Raw genomic sequence first — 18,158 nt, forward strand, 5'->3', positions numbered from 1 at the left:
TAGGCGTCAGGGAATGATGTTCTTGGTAAATGGCATTATTAGGCTAATGTTGTGGGAAGACTGCTGAATTTTACATAGTGTATCTGGCTCCTGGCTAAATATAACTGGATGGGCTAATCTAAAATAATTGGAGGCTTTGCCTTTTTAGCCGAAGGTCTCTTTTCTTGTACCTGTGAGAAAGTTCAAGGCTTCATCTTCCATGTCTATGAAATCTCAGTGTTGCTAAGGAGCTGTAGTGAGAGTTGGGGGGTCAGGATATGATTTTAAGCAATACATTGAAAGAGGAATTTTTAGGTTTAAAAGTTATGCATATTTGAGATTATATAACTGTACTGCACGCACGTTTAATAACAGGTGATGGACCATTCCTTCTCAAGAAGAGATGGGTTGGTGGTATATTGATCAGTTTAGGAGTCAGGACTCTTGGATTCTACTTCTGGCTCTTCCACCGTCTCTCTGTGTGATCCTGAACAAAGTCATTTAAACATGCTGTGCCTCGGTTTCCCCATCTGTAAGATGGGGGATGATACCAACTTCACAGCGACATTGCGAGGCCCCATTCATTAATGAATGTGTGCAAAGCACTGCAAGATCCTCAGATCCTCTCAGAAGGCAAAGTAGCAATTACTCTGTATGTAAGCACTTACTCATCAGTATGTTACACTAGGATTATTTATTATTACCCATGCTGGGACATTAAGGTGCACAAAGCATATCTGTGCTGTTTCTTCAGAGAAAACACAGAGACCAGCACAAATCTGAGAAACCAGGAAAATAAATAAGAAATAAACACCCCAGCACAGCACATGCAGAGAGCAAAGGGAAAGAGAAACAAACAAATAAACCCACAACCAGCCTCTAAGACTTCTTTTTCTGCAACATTAATTTTACACCCGTGACCCGACTGGATTGCTCAGATGTGTGCTTACTGGGAAGTCACTTGCTATTATCTAACCCAGGGATTCCCTTGCATAGGGTGAGAAAAGACAGCAAATGGCTCTGTGCTTAAGGCTGCATTAGTATGCTACAGTGTGAGCACAGGGGAGACACTGAGCTTGAGTTTCCCCTAACTTGCACCTTGTACAGTATTGTGCATTTACACTTGGGCAAAGTGAGTGTAGCGAGGGCATAAAATGCTCCCACCGTGATACCACTACACTGCCCACAAGAGGACATGTGTAAATGACCACAAGAGGCAAAACAAAGGAGAATCAGACCCCTGGATTCTACCCCAGACTCTGCCACCGACTCACTGTGTGACCTTGGAGTGTCATTTCACCTCTCTGCCTCAGTTTCCCCACTTGTAAAATGAGGCTAAAAGTATCCCTCTTCACTGTGGGGAGAGTCTGGAAGATTTTGTAAGACTTACAGATGTCTGTAAAGTGCACCAGATCCTCTGCTGAGAGGCACTAGAGAAGGGCAAAGGTTTGTTTTACTGCTTTTAAACTGGGATCTGTTGGGAGACACAGGGCATTCAGGCCTGTGTTTCACATCACACTGCAGCAGTCCTGAAGGATAATTACAAACCTAACGGAACAGTAAGAATAAAGTCCTCCTTTGCCACTGGCTACTAGGCCAGTCTTCTATGGCTCAGAACAGCCCTGGGCCTGTTCTGTTCCTCCTGTGGTGTAAATCAGGTCAGTGGGGTAATGCAGGTGTAAACCCACACAAATCTGAGCAGCATCCTGACCAAGAGCTGTAATGAGGTCATCGTATCCATGGCAGCATGATGTTCAGCTTGGGACTTGTTGACACAAACCCATTTTTCCTCTTTCGTTTTTAAAATAATGTCATGATTTATTAGAGACTGTCAGCAAGGCAGAGTTAGGTAATTAGAGTTCAGCCCAAGTGGCTGAAGCCCACCACCCTTCCAGCCCGTCATGAATGACAGGGGAAGGGAAATAATTGGGGACCTATGCCCTTTTTTCCTCTTCTGTGATGTAAATCTGTTGGTTTTCCTTAGAAATATGCATAATATCAAGTTGGTTTTTCCAGTTTTGGAGGAGAAGTCCCATGAGGACTACGAAACAGCAGAGGGAGCTTTCATAGCCTTGGGGTAGAGTGAAGGCACTGAACCTTTCACAAAGAGGTTCTTTCCTCCTAATGGTTCATTAGGAGTTTGGGTTAAAATAATTAACCAGATCAACTCAAAACAGCATTTTAAACACTGCCTCAGAATCCTTCCCCCTCTCACTGACACAGGTTTCCAGCTCTTGTTTCTGGTGATAAAGTCTCAGTCCTCCAATAAAACAGAGAGAAGGGAGAGGTCTAGTGATTAGGGCACTAACCTAGCAGATGAGTGACCCAGGTTCAGTTCTCTGCTCTGTTCGGGTAGGCCTCAGTTCCCCACCTGTAAAATGGGAATAATGATTCTTCCTGTTGCCACAGGGATGTGGTACTGGTAAATATGTTAACTATTGTGAGGTGCTCAGCTCCTATGGTAACAAGAGCCATATACATACTATGGACAGGAAAGTCTACATGCTTCTAATGTGAAATACAGCCCTTCCAAAAACAAGATCTTCTGAGCCTCCTTTATACATTGCAAAGAAGCAAACCAAGTCTCCAACTAACTCTCACCTGTCATTGCACGGAAATGCCCTTGCAATTGGTTACTATTGTTTCAATAGAGATTCACATGCAGCATGAATTGTTGCTGGGGGGATTTGACCCCTCAGGTGGCTGGTGCTCTGGAACCACAATCTTTTCAGCAATTGCGTCTGTGAGTCCTAATTAGAGATGAGCTCCTGCTACATAACTGGGATTTGAGTCTGGATTTGGGACACCCCAAAGTTCAGCCCCAGGAGTCAGGTTCTGGCCCCATCTCTAATGTTAATCTGAGCCTGAATGAAAGAGACTGAGCTTTAGCGTCTCTCTTACTGAGCACCTGATGCAAAATTCACTGAAGTCCGTGGAAAGACCCTCATTGATTTCCATGGGTTTTGACTCAGATCCTGAATAGGGGATTCTGCGAAACTGGCCATTGGATTCAGCAGGAACACCCCTGAAGGGTAGCAGCATCTGGCCAATGCAGTGTGTGTCACAGCTGGCTCTTAGGAGCACTGCAGCTACTTGTTATCCCAGGATGGACTCCTAATCATTTAGTACAGGGGCAATGGCTGCTCCCTAGCTAACCTTCTCCAAGAGTCAGCATCCTGCTAACAAGGGGTTAATCAAGACTCCTCAGTGGCTATGACTGCCCAGTGTCAGAGTGGCAGGAGAATATCACTGCATGGCAGGCAATGGGTTCACCTGCTCGGAGTGACCCTGTAAAAGGGGGCTGGGCGGGTACAGAGAAGAGAGTTGTGGGATTGGTTGTTAGACTCCCTGATGAAGGAAATTGTCCCATGCCTGCGACTCTGACATTTAATTAAAATAAGCCAACACCCTCCTGAAGCATCTGTCTCTGCCACTGATTAATGGCATAGCCATTATCCTGTCTGTGGTTTGCCTCATCATTTTGCCCTCTCTGGGGCCATTCCAAATGCACTCTGGTGCCATGTGACTTAGAATAAGGGTCTCTGTGAACTTTCTCCACAGCCTGAGCCATCTGAAAGAGCTGAATTGTAAATTGCTCTTACATTCTCTCCTCTCTAAGCTCAGCTCCCTCAGGCTGGGAACACTCTAATTGAAGCCATTTGAAATTCTCACTGCGTGCTACTGTCAACCTCTGCAATTCTCAAAGCACCTACCCCTCCCACTCCAACCCTTTTGATCCAGCCATGTGCATCCAAGCTCCAGAGGTGGCTGCACTTCAGTGGTGGGCAAGGCTTAACTCTGGGGCTGTCCTTGCCTGACACTTCAACACCATTTATTTTAGAGATGGAGCCCTAGGTGTAAATGTGAATTTGGAATCAGATCAGAATCCCCAAAATTCAAAGGGTCTGTGGATTCATGCATCCAGTTAAATCTATTATAGGACAAGGGTTGAATCACAACATTCCCCAAAGTGTGTGTGCATGTGCATGCACAGAGCAAAGCTGGGATCTGGTTCTGGAATTTCCCCCCCCTCTGGTTGGGACTAACATTTACAGCTTAGACAGCTTGTTTAAAAGCCACAACAAATCTGTGATCATCTAGGACTTCATGCTTCTCACTATTCTGCACATGTAGAACTTCATAGCAGCAGCAGGAACAGAAGTCAGCACCTCCTTCTCGAAAAGCACTTGAACTACAGGAGAATCTCCATCAGCTAGTAGCAATATAGGGCCTATGACACACATCAGAGCAGTTCCCATTCCACCCAGTGGAGGGCAATAGTGACATATACATGTTGCTTCCTTTGAGAAAGTCAGGGAATTTCTCTTAATACTAGATATCAAAAGTAGTTTGCAACCTAAAAATAGCAGGATGGCCAATGAGAATTCATGTCAGAGGAGAAAACAAAATGCACCCATGAAGTGTATTTCCAACCTGAAATGCACATGATACCTGTCTCCTGTGCATTCTGCTCAGAGGCAGTATGGAAACATTGCTAGCAGCAGCATGTTCTGACAAGAGCAGGAAACATACAGAACAACAATACCCTGAGGTGGAGATGGCCTGCGGCTGAGCTCCCTGTCTATTCAGCATCCCACACCAGAACTCCCCCACCTCAGAGCTCTCTCAATTTCTGTCTTGGTCTGTAACTGGCATGGCTGACCCCCCTTATGGAAAGGTTAGATGGAGAGATATAAGGGTCTCCTAATTTGCCTAACTTTTACTCTGTCCTCCATCCATTGCAGCCCGTGGGAGTTCTTCCTTAGTAAAGGTTTGGGGATAGTTTATTCAATGAGCTGGCTCTTCGGGATCCCCCTGGATCTAAGGTGTTACATCAATACAAAATTGGTATCATCCCACCCTGGCAAGAGCCAGTGTTTCCCCTTCAAATTAATTCTCCCTCTGAGCTCAGAAAAGCCTGAGAAATCCCTACTGTTCGGACACCCGGCCCAGCCCGCACAAGACCTGAGTCCTGAAGCTGATCGCCCAGGCTGAGCATTTCCAACCTAGGTTTAGCACCTAAATCCTCTCTCCCTATAAAAATGACCTGTGGCTGAGAATGGGTGTCTTCCCCTCAACTGGGCTGGAAAGTGGTTTGGCTGCTATTGTGATCAGTTAACCCATTTCAAAAAGCAAGGGGACCGAGCAAGCTTCCTGCAGTGGGTGTGGAAAACAGTGTGAGTCTGACTACACTAAGGCCAAACTGCTTCCAGCCTGGTTGGGAAGGGGGAAGAAACAGGGTGCGGGATCTGCAACCACAGGTCATTCAGCCCGTCGCCCAGCAAGGCCCAGCTCCTGACTGGGGTAATGTGTGCCATCCCCATACAAAGAGTAGCATTTGCCCGAGTGCACTGAGGGAGTTAGGCAGCTAGATACCTTCAAAAATCTGCCCCTAAGTGCTCAGTAAGGAGCCACCCCTGCCAGGCATTTAGTCCCTCCTGGGAGCTGAGTCTCTTGACCCCCAAGCACACAAGCGTGGAAATTCCTCAGAGGGCTGCACCGCTGTTGAACACTGAGCGCTGTCCAAGTGCTGAAGCCTAGTTCAGTGTGAAAGCTGCTCTCCACTGGCCCTAAACCCTATTCTGCAGCCTGGCTGGAAGAACCGCATCACCTTGAACAGAGAAAATTACCTGCAAGGAAAACCACAACAGAAGGAGACAGCCTGCTCCTCAGAGACACGCCGGAGGCTTTGCCCTCCCTGTTAGCACATTTAGTAACGGGACTGAGTGGCTCTATGAAATCAGCTAAATTCCCTGTAATTTCCACCAGGTGAAATAAACACACTGCCAGCACAGAGTGGCTCTACCCTCAGGGTCTCCCTGGAATCACTGCTTGCATAAAAAATGCACCCGTCCTTTTAAATAAACCTGAGAGGCGCATGGGGCCAGGCCCCCAGCAGCCTGGGAGCACAGAGCAGGGTTGAGGGCTAAGGGGAGGTTTCTAAGAACTACTTGCGGCCATATATTGAGATCACATCCAACCACCTCCTCCCTGCCATAACACCACCACCACCACATTGATTGTGAAGCAATGGTTCACTCGGCAGCACAGTTTAAGTGCCCTGCCAACCTTTCCTCCAGAAATCATGGGTTTTCAACATTCAGCCACTTTAAACCGTGTTAGCTGAGCACTCAGCACATTTACCTGCCTGGATTAAAGAGATATACTCCAAAAAAAAATGGGTGAAGCCAAAAAAATATCCAGCCTAGCAAAGGAGGGCAGACCCTGAGCTGGTTTAAATGGGCACAACTTTGTTGAAAACAGTGGTGCTAGGCTGGTTTACACCGGCTAAGGATCTGGCCCCAGGGGGATATTTTTTTGGTAGGGGTGACAGGGGCCTGTGCAGGAATAAAAAATTGACAGCTTTTGGAGGGGCATGTTCTGTGCCCCCCGCAACCCTGGGGCCTGAGGAGTTCTGTGCCCCTGCTGATTATGGAAGGGATGGGCCCATGCTTGCCCTGCCTTGTGCACGCCCTGAGGTGTGATGCTCTCTTCCTCCTGCCCCCATCAGCACCTTTCATCCTCATGTTGTGTTGACTCTCCCCTTATTAAAAGAATATGACAAATATCCTACCGTGATAGTCTGGAATTCTGCCCATTTGCAATAGTGTAATTAGGGGGGATGGGTCTTGCGGACTATTGCTCCAGTATTTTTTTTTTTAAATAAGGCTGTCTCCAAAAAAGGATGGCTCCCATTCTGCACAAAACTACAACAGTACAGCAAGGATCCCAAACCCTGCAGTTCACTAGAGGGATACTGCCAGTGCTTGGGGCTATTCCTGGAGAATTTTGTTACTAAGGAATACAGCTCCGTTCAGAGCACTGGCCACTGTGAGTGCTTGAGTAGCAGCAAGCCATCTCCCTCCCCAGGGCCAGAACATTGCTTGTTCAGCCCTCCATGCCCCGGCTGGGCCTGGGGACTACAGGGAGAAAGGCAGGGCCCTGGCTGTTCCAGGTGCTTGTTGTCTGCAGAATGCTAGGAGCTTCAATTGCACAGCTGGGCTGTGCACGGGGTGTCCTTTACTATTTACAAGGAAAGGGCTAAAAGGAATCAGGGACCAGTGGCGAGCAGCTCATTTTTACTGTCCAAGAAGATCATCCACGCTGGATGCTACGCCTGGCCTGATTAAGTCCCACAGATATTGACTGGAGCAGGGGCAGGGTTTGTAGCACTTCCAGCCTATCGCCTAACCTCCAAAAGCCCCAACAGCATTTCGGTGGCTGTTAGAGTTCCCTTTTAATTCCCATGGCCCTTGCTGGTAAGGCATTGGACTTTGAGTCCACAGAGCTGGATACGGTGCTTGTCTCTGTCCCAGGCTTCCTGTGCGACCTTGGGCAAATCATGTTCCTCTCTTTGTGCCTCAGTTTCCCAATCTGTAAAATGGGGATAATACTACTTCCTTTCCCCTACCCTTTGTCTGCCATGTATACTTAGGCTGTAAACTCTCGGGGGCAGGAACTGTATTTTACTAAGTGTTTGTGCAGCACCTAGTATGGTGGGGCTTCTTAGTGCTTCTGTAATGCAAGCAATTCTAGGAGACTTGCCCAGGACAGATGTCAAGTCAGTGGCTGCAATGGGACTAGAAGCCAAGCAGCCTGCCTCTTAGTCAAGTGACCCTTGCCAACGGACTACACTTCTCCCCTTTTCACTGGGAAAAAAACCTCACAGGAAACTATAGACAAAGATCTACATTTTCGGTATCTATCGCTCATTTTTCCTCATTAAAAAACCCCAGAACTCAGCAGGGAGCTTTCAAAATCCCTGATCTGGCTTTTTTTAAGAAAGAGAAGCCAATACAGACAGAGCACCGTGCTTTCAAAATCTGTGACCATCTGGACTCATGGGATGGAAATTGCGCCATTTGCAAGGGAAGATGCTAGAAGGCTTTATGGATCGGAGCCAATTCCCAGTCAGGACCCTGGAGATATTTCCACTGACTTCAGTGGCCTTTGGATCAGGCTGACCTTGGGTTTCATTTATCCAGGGCCAGAGTGGATTTTCTGTGGTGTCTAGAATTCCCAGTGGAACTTTAATGAAATAACTCAACAATGAGAACTGGGCAAGCCAAGGAAACAGTGGCACAGAGGTGAAGTGACTTGCCCAAAGTCATATAAAAGGTTAGGACCAGAACCCAAGGACCAAATTCTCTTGCAGAAATCTGGGGTATATGTGGTGTCACTGAGAGCAGGATCTGACCCTAGATTATCTGACAGCCGGTCTTGTGCTGTAGCCAGAAGGCAATCATTCCCTCCAAGGCCAAACCATGCTGCTGGGCTGGCCTTACTAGGGAGACGGAAGGAAAATGCTGATGACAGGAAAGTGCCAGGAAATCCGAGGCGGGGAGGGGGGAAGGAACTGAAAGGGAAGGGGAAGGGGGCTGCAGGTGAAAGTCCTGTGTCCCAGGGGCTCTGCGGTAGAGCACAGCGGCTCTAGTCCAGCACAGGCTGGACCCCGGGGGGGTTAGATTGATGTCATCAGCTGCCTTGGGTGTGGGGCCAGCCTTGCATTGTGCAGTTCTCCATGGAGCACTCCCAGAAAGAGGACTAGGGGGGGAGGCCGAGCCCACCGCTCAAGGCGGAGAGCGGGCAGAGATCCTTCAGAACTAGGCTACAGCGAGGGCTTCTTAAAGCACTTGCGGGACTGGCCTCGCCGGCAGCGGGAAGACGCCCAGCTCCTCCGCCCTGGCTTTCCCCAAGCTGGGAGAGCGAGCGGCGTTGGCACTTGCGGTAGGACTCCGGCTCAGCCAGAGGGAAGCTGCTAGGTGGGAGTCCCCCGGATCAAACAGCTGCCGGCTGGATCCGACCCCCCTGCTCCCCCCAGAGCGCCTCCCCAGCACAGTTGAGCTGCTCTGCACCCTGCTCCCCGCGGCTGGGGGCTGCGCCTTTCTACCTCTGCTCCCACAATACGGGCAGGGGGGTCTCCTCTCAACCTGCCCACCGAGAGTCTCCAGGCTCCGGAGAGCGACCGCAGCCCACAGCGCAGCCTGCTAGGAGCCCTGGGCTGGCAGCTTTGGGTTCAGGGGAAGACTTCCAGGCGCTAGTAGCGAGGCAGGGGGTGGGGGAAACAGGAGAGGAGATTCCAGCGGAGGAGGGGGAGGACATGTCTGTGATGAGGCAGAGGGGGTGCGCTCTCCGTCTCGGGCTCCCTGCGTCCCCTAGCAGCTCCTCTTCGCACCCAGAGAAGGGGGGTTCAGCTTGGCCGAGGAATGAAAACTCTCGCCCTAGGCACCGTCTCCTTCTTCGTCTTCTGCCTTTTGCAAGAGCACATCCCGCCCAGGTGAGGAGCAGGGTCGGGGGCAGGGCAGGGGAACATGCAGGAGCCTCGGGGACCAGCAGGTTTGGTGGTCTGACTTGCGGGCGGGGGGTCCGTACCTGCAAATACCACCGGGGATAGGAATTACCCAGTGTAGCCCCGGGGAAGGAGAGGGGCGTGGGAATGCAGCGGGCGGTGGAACGTAGCCCTCTCCAGCGTGCTGGGGTCTGGGGGCCACGCCACGCGGTCTCCCCCTGGGGCTCCTAACGGTGCCGACCCACTAGCCTTTGGCCAGCAGGGACAAGGGGCGCATGGCGCTGCACAGTGGAGATGGAAGGTGCCGAGTCCCAGCCCGCTCGCAGACAAGGACTAAAGGAGGTTCTGTAGGCAGGCAGGCAGGCAGCGGTGGGGTGGGGTGGGGGTGCAGCGCAGCATTGAGAAGCTCTGTCCACACGGTGCAGGGCAGGAGCCGGAGCCGCTCGGCTGCCGCGGGCTGCGGGACATACACCAGGCATCTCCTAGAAGCCCTGGGGAGGGCTGGGCGAGGCTGCCTGGGGCCCACAGGGAGGCGAGAGAGACTCATAACTGAGCATCCCCCTAAGGATTGCCCTGCCCCAGGCTTTGACTGCCCGGTGTTAGCGGGCAGCGCCGGGGGCCGTAACCGGGCGTCGGGCAGGGGTGTGCCCGCAGGGTGGTGGTTTCCCTGTCCTCTGAGCCTTCCCTGTAACAGGGAGACCTGCTAGCCTTTGGGCACAGGGAGTCTGAGCCCAGCCTGCCTTCCAGCCCTGGCCTCGGGTTTGCTCTCAGCACCCAGCTATTCTCCCACAAGTGCCATTAGCTGGAGACACAGGGGAACTGGGGCTGTAGCCAGCAATTCCAGACCCCACCAGCCTCCAGCTAACTCTCCCATGCCCTATGCCCCCAACCCAACCTGGGGCTGCGTGCCCCACTAAACCCTCTGGCAGCAACCCATGAGGGGAAGGATCCGAGGTAATGCTGAGAGGCTCAAGAAACCCTCCCAGGGAATAGGTGCTGGAGCTAGGGATGCTGCACACCCCCTGGCTTGAAGTGGTTTCCATCATGTAGAGGTTTACAGTTTGGTTCAATGGCTCTCAGCACCCCCATGTTACAAATTGTTCCAACACCCCTGCTCCCCGGGGCCCAGGCAGGGCTCTAAAGAGAACAGGCCACACTGCGGGGCAGGGATAGAATGACCAGATAGCAAGTGTGAAAAATTGGGACAGGGGGTGGGGGGTAACTGGCACCTATATAAGAAAAAGCCCCAAATATCAGGACCATCCCCATAAAATTGGGACATCTGGTCACCCTAGGCAGGGAGGGAGCGATTCATAGCTCTGAGTGCACAGGGAGAGACAGGAGAAGTAGGACAGGGTGGGCTGGGAAGCGACTGCCAAACAGGGGGGTTGTAACCAAAGGCCTCCCTCCCCCATGGCAGATCTGTTGGCACAAGGTAGCTGCAAAAACAACACAGGGGCCTACCATGGAATTCCTCTTTCATGAGGGATGCTCCCAGGTGACTGGGACATAGCACCCCTTCCCAGTCCATGGTGTAGTGGGAGTGGCAAGGAAAGGAAGCATGGCTAGGTTGCCTATATGATTCAGATGTTATGGGGGGGGGGGGGGAAGGGGATGGACAGGACACAGCCTCTTGCGTCATGGAGAGTTCAGTACAAGTTGCAGAAAACTCTGTGTCACCTTTTTCCTCTTCTCTCAACTGATGCACTGAGAGAAACTTGGAGACAGCTGGGAGCCTAGGCCTGAGGATCTGGTAAGCACAAAGCCAGCGCCAGGGTTTATAACCGAGCATCAGGGGTATGTAATGGTCTGGGAGGTGAATGCTCAGCACTCAGGTTTATGACTGAGGGAGGGAGGCACTGCCCATTGCTCATTGACTGCAAACCGAACGTTTGTCTCCAGGACAGTATGCGGTGCTCAGCAGTGTTTGTAGAATGGGCATGTAGCTGGCTCCAGAGGCAATGGCCTGTTCCCTGCAGCTCCCTATTGCACATGCAACAGCACTAATGGAGTGATCCTTCCACTTGCACTGTTGAGGGGGGAGAATCTTTCATCCTCCTCTAAAGTGAGGGCTCAGGTCACTGGTCTGCCTGGCAAAGGCCTGACTTAACTCTTTGCTGACCTGGTTTCTGGAAGACAGCGGGTTTCCTGTCACTGGGCTGTCCCACTCCCCACCGATTCTCTCCCAGCCTTTTGGTCTCACCCAAGCTGCTCATGCAACAGCAAACTAATATGAAAAGAGATATTGTCAGGTGCACATAGGAAACATAACTTGATAGGCAGGGTTTTTCCTGGGTGACTCTAGCCCAGGCTGTGTCTTTTGGGTGACTATAGCACAGGCAGGGGTTACTACTTGCCTTGGGCGGTGCTATGAGGCAACCGATTGACTTTTATTTTCCCAGAGACCCAGCATGCAGCGTTTTACTGCTCTTAGGAAACGGGATTTGCAGCTGCAAGTAGGGGCAGCAGCGTCACATGTGCCTAGATCTGACACGATAGCAAGCAAGGATGTAGCATCGCTAAGAGCTACTGCCAGAGCTCCCTTGGGCCCAGAGTTTTAAAGCCATTTCTTGTGTGTTACAGCACGCCCTGCGATGTGTTTAGTCAATGTCTTTTATTTTGTTCCTTCCAATGATCATTACAGACTGAGGGAGGGAGAGAAACTGACAAGCAAATGTAGATTCATAAATATATACCCTTTGAGATCAGTTTGAATAAGTCTCCATCATCCATAGAAACAGTTCAGGAAATAATTCATGTCCGATTCTCCTATTCTCCTGGGCTAAATGTTCACCCCGTGCTGTTTCACTCCTGCAGGCCCATTTAATCAGTGAGCATCACTTAATCAGACAGGAAACTGCCGTACAACACTGAAGGGGAAATATCATTGAAGAGACTATGCATTGACAGAGATCAATCACCAGGACTGGGGTTTGGAACAGGCTAAGGGAGCTGAGTGCCCAGCACTGGCATTAACTCTTCTATAAATAACGTAGAGAAGCGCTTTCTGTGTAAAGAACGCGCTATAGAATCCCCACACCCACTCAGTTTGCCTTGATGTTTGCAGTGCCTCATGGGGGCAGACAGTAGGTTCATGATCCAAATTTGGCATCATTGGAGCAAGACGTTCCTGAGATACAGCCTCCTCCCAAAAAGAAAGGCATATCTTCATGTTGGTTGATTCTATCAACATTTTTTTTTTGCACGCACCCGGGAGGGCGGGGCGCGTTTCAAGTCTTGTCTCTGATCATGCCCTCAGTGGATCCATATTTACCCCAGCTAGCGCATGGCATCCACTGACCCTGCAGGGAAGCAGTACTGAAAACATCATTCAGCAGAGTTACTCTCCAGATAGGATCAAGCCTAACGCTCAAAAGCCAAGTGGATACACAGCATATGTGCAGACAGACAGCCCACGGGCTTGCTAGACAGCCAGTTTTCACACTGTGGCCATGGAACCTGCGCTACCCCAGAGCACTATACATCTGAATACACCCTGGGCAGAAATCTGAAGGCGAAATGTGGTAGGTTGCTACAATCTGCTTTGGAGCCATCATCTCAGGCTGTGCTCGTCTCCCTGCAGTGTTCTCATTCAGCTGAGCACAGCTTATTGAGCTGATGGGGCCACTTCACGCTTCTCTGAACCTCCAGTGCTGCAGCTGGATGTGTAGAGCCACTTCCTTCTAAACTCCCTGTGTCCTTGCTAAGAAGTTCCCCTTTCAGGATTCCCCTGTGCTGGCGATCTGCATTAGCAAAGCAGTTGCTGATGATTAATTTCATGCAACATTATAGCAGAGCAGCTGCTCTACTACAGTTACGGCTGAAAAGATTTTTCTGTTTAAAGATAGATTCTTCTAAATGCTCTAAAACTGTATGTATAGCTGGATTGGACTGACATTTGCTGTGCCTCCTGGGGGTGCAGGGTAAGGTTAGTGTTCTAAATCTGAGGTCATTTCCCAAGATACGGGGGGGAACAAAACAAACATAAACAAAACCAAAAAGCCTCTCAAGGTTCACAGATTCTACCAACGTTTTTTGCACATAACTGAGGCTCAAACCATGCCTCGTATTACCTCCCTACCCCCAAAACTCAGTTATAAACCCTGAAGTATGACCATAAGCCCCATTCCACTGTAACAAAAGGTACAGGAGTGGGGAGAAGCATTCAGAAATCATGTAGCATCCTTTACCTAGCCACAATAACATCTCAACTGCAAACCAATATGCTCACTGCAGCTGCATACACCATCACTAATTCCTACAAACAAAAATTCTCTTTCATTAAAACAAAAATCAAACCTAGGAAATTCAATGACGTCAGACTTCATAAGTGCAGAATTCAGGTTGTCCAGTGGTATCCGCTGCCCTTCCCAAATGTCCAGTTCAGCAAAACTCAAACAGCTGATAGCTAGGAAATGCAGAGTTAAGGTACACACCCACTCAATCTTTACTCGGCCCTCTTCACCTCAATACACCGCTAACTCATTCACATTCTGCCTTTGCACTGGAGCAAACAAGCTACAGTACCTACAGTGGATCTCCACTCAGACACTTCCCCTACTCCACAGAAAGAACCCCACATCTACTAACTTTTACAGCCCTCCGCCATCAGGCACACAATGCCATCTAACTGCACTTTCATTTACCCTTCATTAGACCTACAGACCACCCTCGTCTCCCACCCAACTCCTTGACATGGGGATTGTTACTGACACAGCCTACGCAACACAGTGCTGACGTTAGCCATACTGGATTTCTCAAGTACACATGAGCCTCTTCCCTACGATCACACACCCAGGGGTCAGGGAGAGGGGTCACATCTGTGCTTAATTTGTAATGAATGAGGTGCCAGGTCTCAAGCAATTTTTTTATTTTCATAACTGATGCAGCAAGCCCAGAGGTGCCGGGGCTCAGCCCTGGCACAAATTAAGTACCGGATCACATCCCTCCCTCCCAAGGAACACAGTCCCCAGATTGCCTCACATCACAGTCACAGCTCTGTCAAGTCGCTCCCAGCAATCCCTCCACCATCCAGTACAGCTACCCTGAGCAGACTGCATACAGATAATTCCCAGTGACTATGGCCAGCTCCAGGGGGACAGAATTCAGGTACTGTGCGGGTGAACCCTAACTCTTCATTTCCTGGTTCTCAAGAGTTTGCGTTTTACAGAAGTCAAAACAAAACCAAGACACCTCTGGGCAACCTGAACTCTGCATTAGTGACGTGTCTGGTCATTGACTAACTGTGTGTCAGGGATGGGAGGGCCCAGCGCTGGGGTTTATAACAGAGGCTATGTCCTCAGTTGGAGCAGAGCTAGGGGGTGTGAGTCCTCGCTCGAGGAGACAGGCTCACACACTAGCCCTCCTCGAGCTAGCGCACTAAAAATAGTAGCGTAGCCACTACAGGCAAGGGCAGCAGTGAGGGCAGCACAGGCTAGCCGGGCCAAGTGTGTACCCACAGGGTTCAGGCCAGTGTGGCGCAGGGCAGCTAGCCCCTCCCACCACTCACTGCTGCCGGTACTGCCATGACTACATTACAATTTTAGCACACTAGTGCGGTGAGTGCTAGCACGAGCTGGGGAATCACACCCCTAGCTCCTAGTGCAGACATAGTCGGAGTGTCTAGGAGCAGAGTGCCTGGCGCTGGGGGTTCAGGACACCAGTGGAAGTTCAGAGCCTAAGTAGCCTTGAGGATCTGGCCCCCCAGCTGCACCAGGAAGGAGATGAGGAGGGAATGATACTTTACTGGCCCGTCACAAAAGAGGACATTCCCCAGGCAGGTGGATGTGCAGCAGGGTCTTGCAGGCTGCTGAAGGGGCAGGTAGATTGGATGGAGAATCCCAGCTACAGTTTAACCCCAGACATCGGCCTCCCTTGAGCGGGGAGGTGCTGCTATTTCCAAAGGGACAATCATTGGGAAAGGGAAGAAAGCAGGAAGGCAGCAAACTCCCCCCTGCCACCCCAGTGTATTTGTATGTGGGCGCGGCCTCTTCATCCTTCCATTCACACCCACCCGGTCACCCACAGCCCACCACTGGAGCCGCTCCGCCAGCAGCCAGGCAGACTGAGCTGGTCTGTAACCCTCCCTCCTTTGCAGGGCGAACCCACTGACAGCAGCAGCAGGAGAGCCGTCCCTCTAATCAGTGACTTTACCTCCTGACAGCTGATTGACCGAGAACTAGACAGGAGGCGACACCTCTATCCATCACCCTCCTACTTCCTGGCTTTCCTCAGCCCCTAGTCACTTTAAGCCCTTGCTGCAAGTGGGCTGGACACAGAGCGCCCCCACCTTTGCTGCATCACCCCTCCTGAATGATCTGTGCATTGGGGGAATTCACCTCTCCCTGCTCTGGTCCAGGCCCAGCCAGAAGCAGCAAAGAGTCCCCGCACCAGACCACTTATCAACAGGGTTAGGAGGCATTTCACAGCCCTGGGGGAGTGAAAGGACCCACTGCACATGACCCCAGCAGAGCCAGGGTCACAGAGCTGGGGTCCTGTTGGTGTCAAACTACATGGCCATTGGGGGAGGTGCTCAAATACTACAGAAGGTATCAATGCCTACATAGACAGGGAGGCAGACAAGCTTTACTAGCACTTACTGCTTTATTGTCAACCAGTCCATCCTTGTGCCCTGGGAGGCAGGTAAAGATGGCAGTGATACTGGATACGTACTAATGGGAAAGCTGAGATATAGGGTGACATTCTGGCTCTGGTTGAAGTTATTGGGAGTTTTGCCATTGACTTCACTGGAGGCTGGATTTCACCCATAGAGAAAGGTTGAATCAGACATACAGGGCTGGAAGAGACCAGGAGACATCATCAACTCCAGCCCCCTGCACTGAGGCAGGACCAAGTAAACCTAGACCAGCCCTGACAGGAGTTTGTTTAATTTGTTCTTAAAATACTTCCAATGCTGGGGATTATACACCTCGGACAGCTATCCCACAGCTTAACTATCCTTAGAGTCAGAAAGGCTTTCCTAGAATCTAACCTAAGCCTCCCATGCTGCAGATTAAGCCAGTTACTTCAGGTCCTACTTTCAGTGGACATGAACAATTGATCAACACGCTCTTCAGAACAGCCCTTAACACATTTGAAGGCTGTTATCAGGCTCCCTCCCCCGTCAGTCTTTTCTCAAGACAAAACGTGCCCAGTTTTTGTAACATATAGTCATAGGTAGGTTTTCTAACCTTTTATCATTTTTATTGCTCTCCTCTGGACTCTAATTTGTCCACATCTTTCCTAAAGCATGGTCCCCAGAACTGGACACAGCACTCCGGCTGAGGCCTCATCAGTGCCCGGGTCTCAGATACGATACTCCTGTTAATATACCCCAAAAGGACATTTGCCTTTTTCCTAACAGCATCACACTGTTGGCTCTCATTCAATTTGTGATCCACCATAATCCCCAGATCCTCTTTTAGCAGTACACCAACTAGCCAGTTATTCCCCAGGTTGTAGTTGTGCATTTGATTTTTCCTTCCTAAGTGCAGTACTCTGCACTCGTCTGTATCAATTTTCATTATGTTAAGTCCAGACTCTAAATGATTTGCCTGAGATCAGAGAGTATATGTCAGACCAAGGAGTAGAACTCCAGAGGCCTGGCTCCCAGTCTGGTGTTCAGGCCAGCATTATTACAGCAGTTGCGTGAGGCACTGTACAAACACATAACAAAGAGATAGGCCCTGCCCTAAAGATCTCAGGCCAAGAGCCAACTCCAGCTACTTACATGAGAGGCACAGAGCCAGCGTGCACAGAATGGGGTATCCACCCTGACACAAGATGACCACAAGCCCACAACCATGGACCAGCAGGACCTTGGGCCCACGCATAGGTAAGCAAGCTGATGCTGCCAGTGGAAGGCATCTGTGGTGTGTGAAGACAGGCAGGACAGAGGCCCACCGCTTATTCTGTCCCTCCTGCAAAGCTTGTGCTTCACCTGGCACCAAGGGCTATATGCTGCAGCTGCTCTCCCCCAGGTCAGACACGCCTCACAGAGAGGCCCAGACACTGTTATAGGTAATAGGAGAAAGAACAGCTCCAGCAAAGAGCGAACGCCTCCCTGCTGCTGGCAGTGCAATTCCCCAGCTGCATGTGACTGTTTAGCACTGGTTATGTACAGTATTTTGAACACACCGCAAGGGGGAACAGCTGCTTGTCCAATTCCTCAATATTTACAATACTCCCGCCCAATCCTGACATTGACAATAACCATGGTAGCAGGTTGTGAGCTTCCTCAAAGCAGTGCCTTGGCAATACCAGCCAGGATGACAGCAAGCTTCTTCAGCCCGGAGCCCTGTCTGCGCCAGGCAGGTCTCTGGCTCTATGAGCTCCACCACAGCACGGCCTTGAAGACTCCTGCTCCCCAGCCCTCCACACAGCACTGAGGCAGATGATGAGGCATTCCTGGCCCAAGAGGGAGGATCCCAGCCTGCTAACCTCCATCCTTTCCCCCTTCAGGCTGGTTTCAGGGAAAGAGGAGATTCAATCCACTTCCAGAGGCTCTACCCAGCCTATGTCACCCTCTGATTTCCTGGACAAGCTCATGGGAAAAACGTCAGGATACGACGCCCGGATTCGACCTAACTTCAAAGGTAAAAATGGGGCACGAATAAGGCTTAAAAACCCAACAGCAACTGAAACCCAGAGTCTCTCAGACAGCACGGACTAAAACCAGGGACAGTGTGAGCACGGGATTCGGTGCAGGACCCCTGGCAATGCCCCTCCACCCTGACCTGCCACCCCCGTGATTTTCCAGCCTTGGGAACCTGCCACAACTCAGCCAACACCCCTCTGTGCTGTCCTGCCTCCCCCTGCTATTCCAGCCTGGCGAACCCGCCACAGCTCTGCCATTGCCCAAGGGATGGGCTGACCGCCGCTTCCTGCAGCC

At 50.7% G+C, this 18,158-nt stretch overlaps 1 protein-coding gene and 1 long non-coding RNA gene across 2 annotated transcripts in view; one reads left to right on the forward strand and one right to left on the reverse strand.

The window, feature by feature from the left end:
• LOC125642265 (uncharacterized) overlaps positions 1-18,158 on the reverse strand; it is a 77,653-nt gene that overhangs the window by 7,740 nt on the left and 51,755 nt on the right. The window lies entirely within an intron of this gene.
• The window catches only part of LOC125642261 (glycine receptor subunit alpha-4), a 40,194-nt gene continuing 30,423 nt past the window's right edge, over positions 8,388-18,158 (forward strand). Inside the window, exons 1-2 of the mRNA XM_048863281.2 lie at positions 8,388-9,256; positions 17,729-17,862. Of these exons, the coding sequence (XP_048719238.1) occupies positions 9,186-9,256; positions 17,729-17,862 (205 nt within the window). The 5' untranslated portion in view covers positions 8,388-9,185. The remainder of the gene's footprint in view (positions 9,257-17,728; positions 17,863-18,158) is intronic.

The sequence above is a fragment of the Caretta caretta genome, chromosome 9 (assembly GCF_965140235.1).
Source record: "Caretta caretta isolate rCarCar2 chromosome 9, rCarCar1.hap1, whole genome shotgun sequence".
In the NCBI taxonomy this organism is placed as follows: Eukaryota; Metazoa; Chordata; order Testudines; family Cheloniidae; genus Caretta; species Caretta caretta.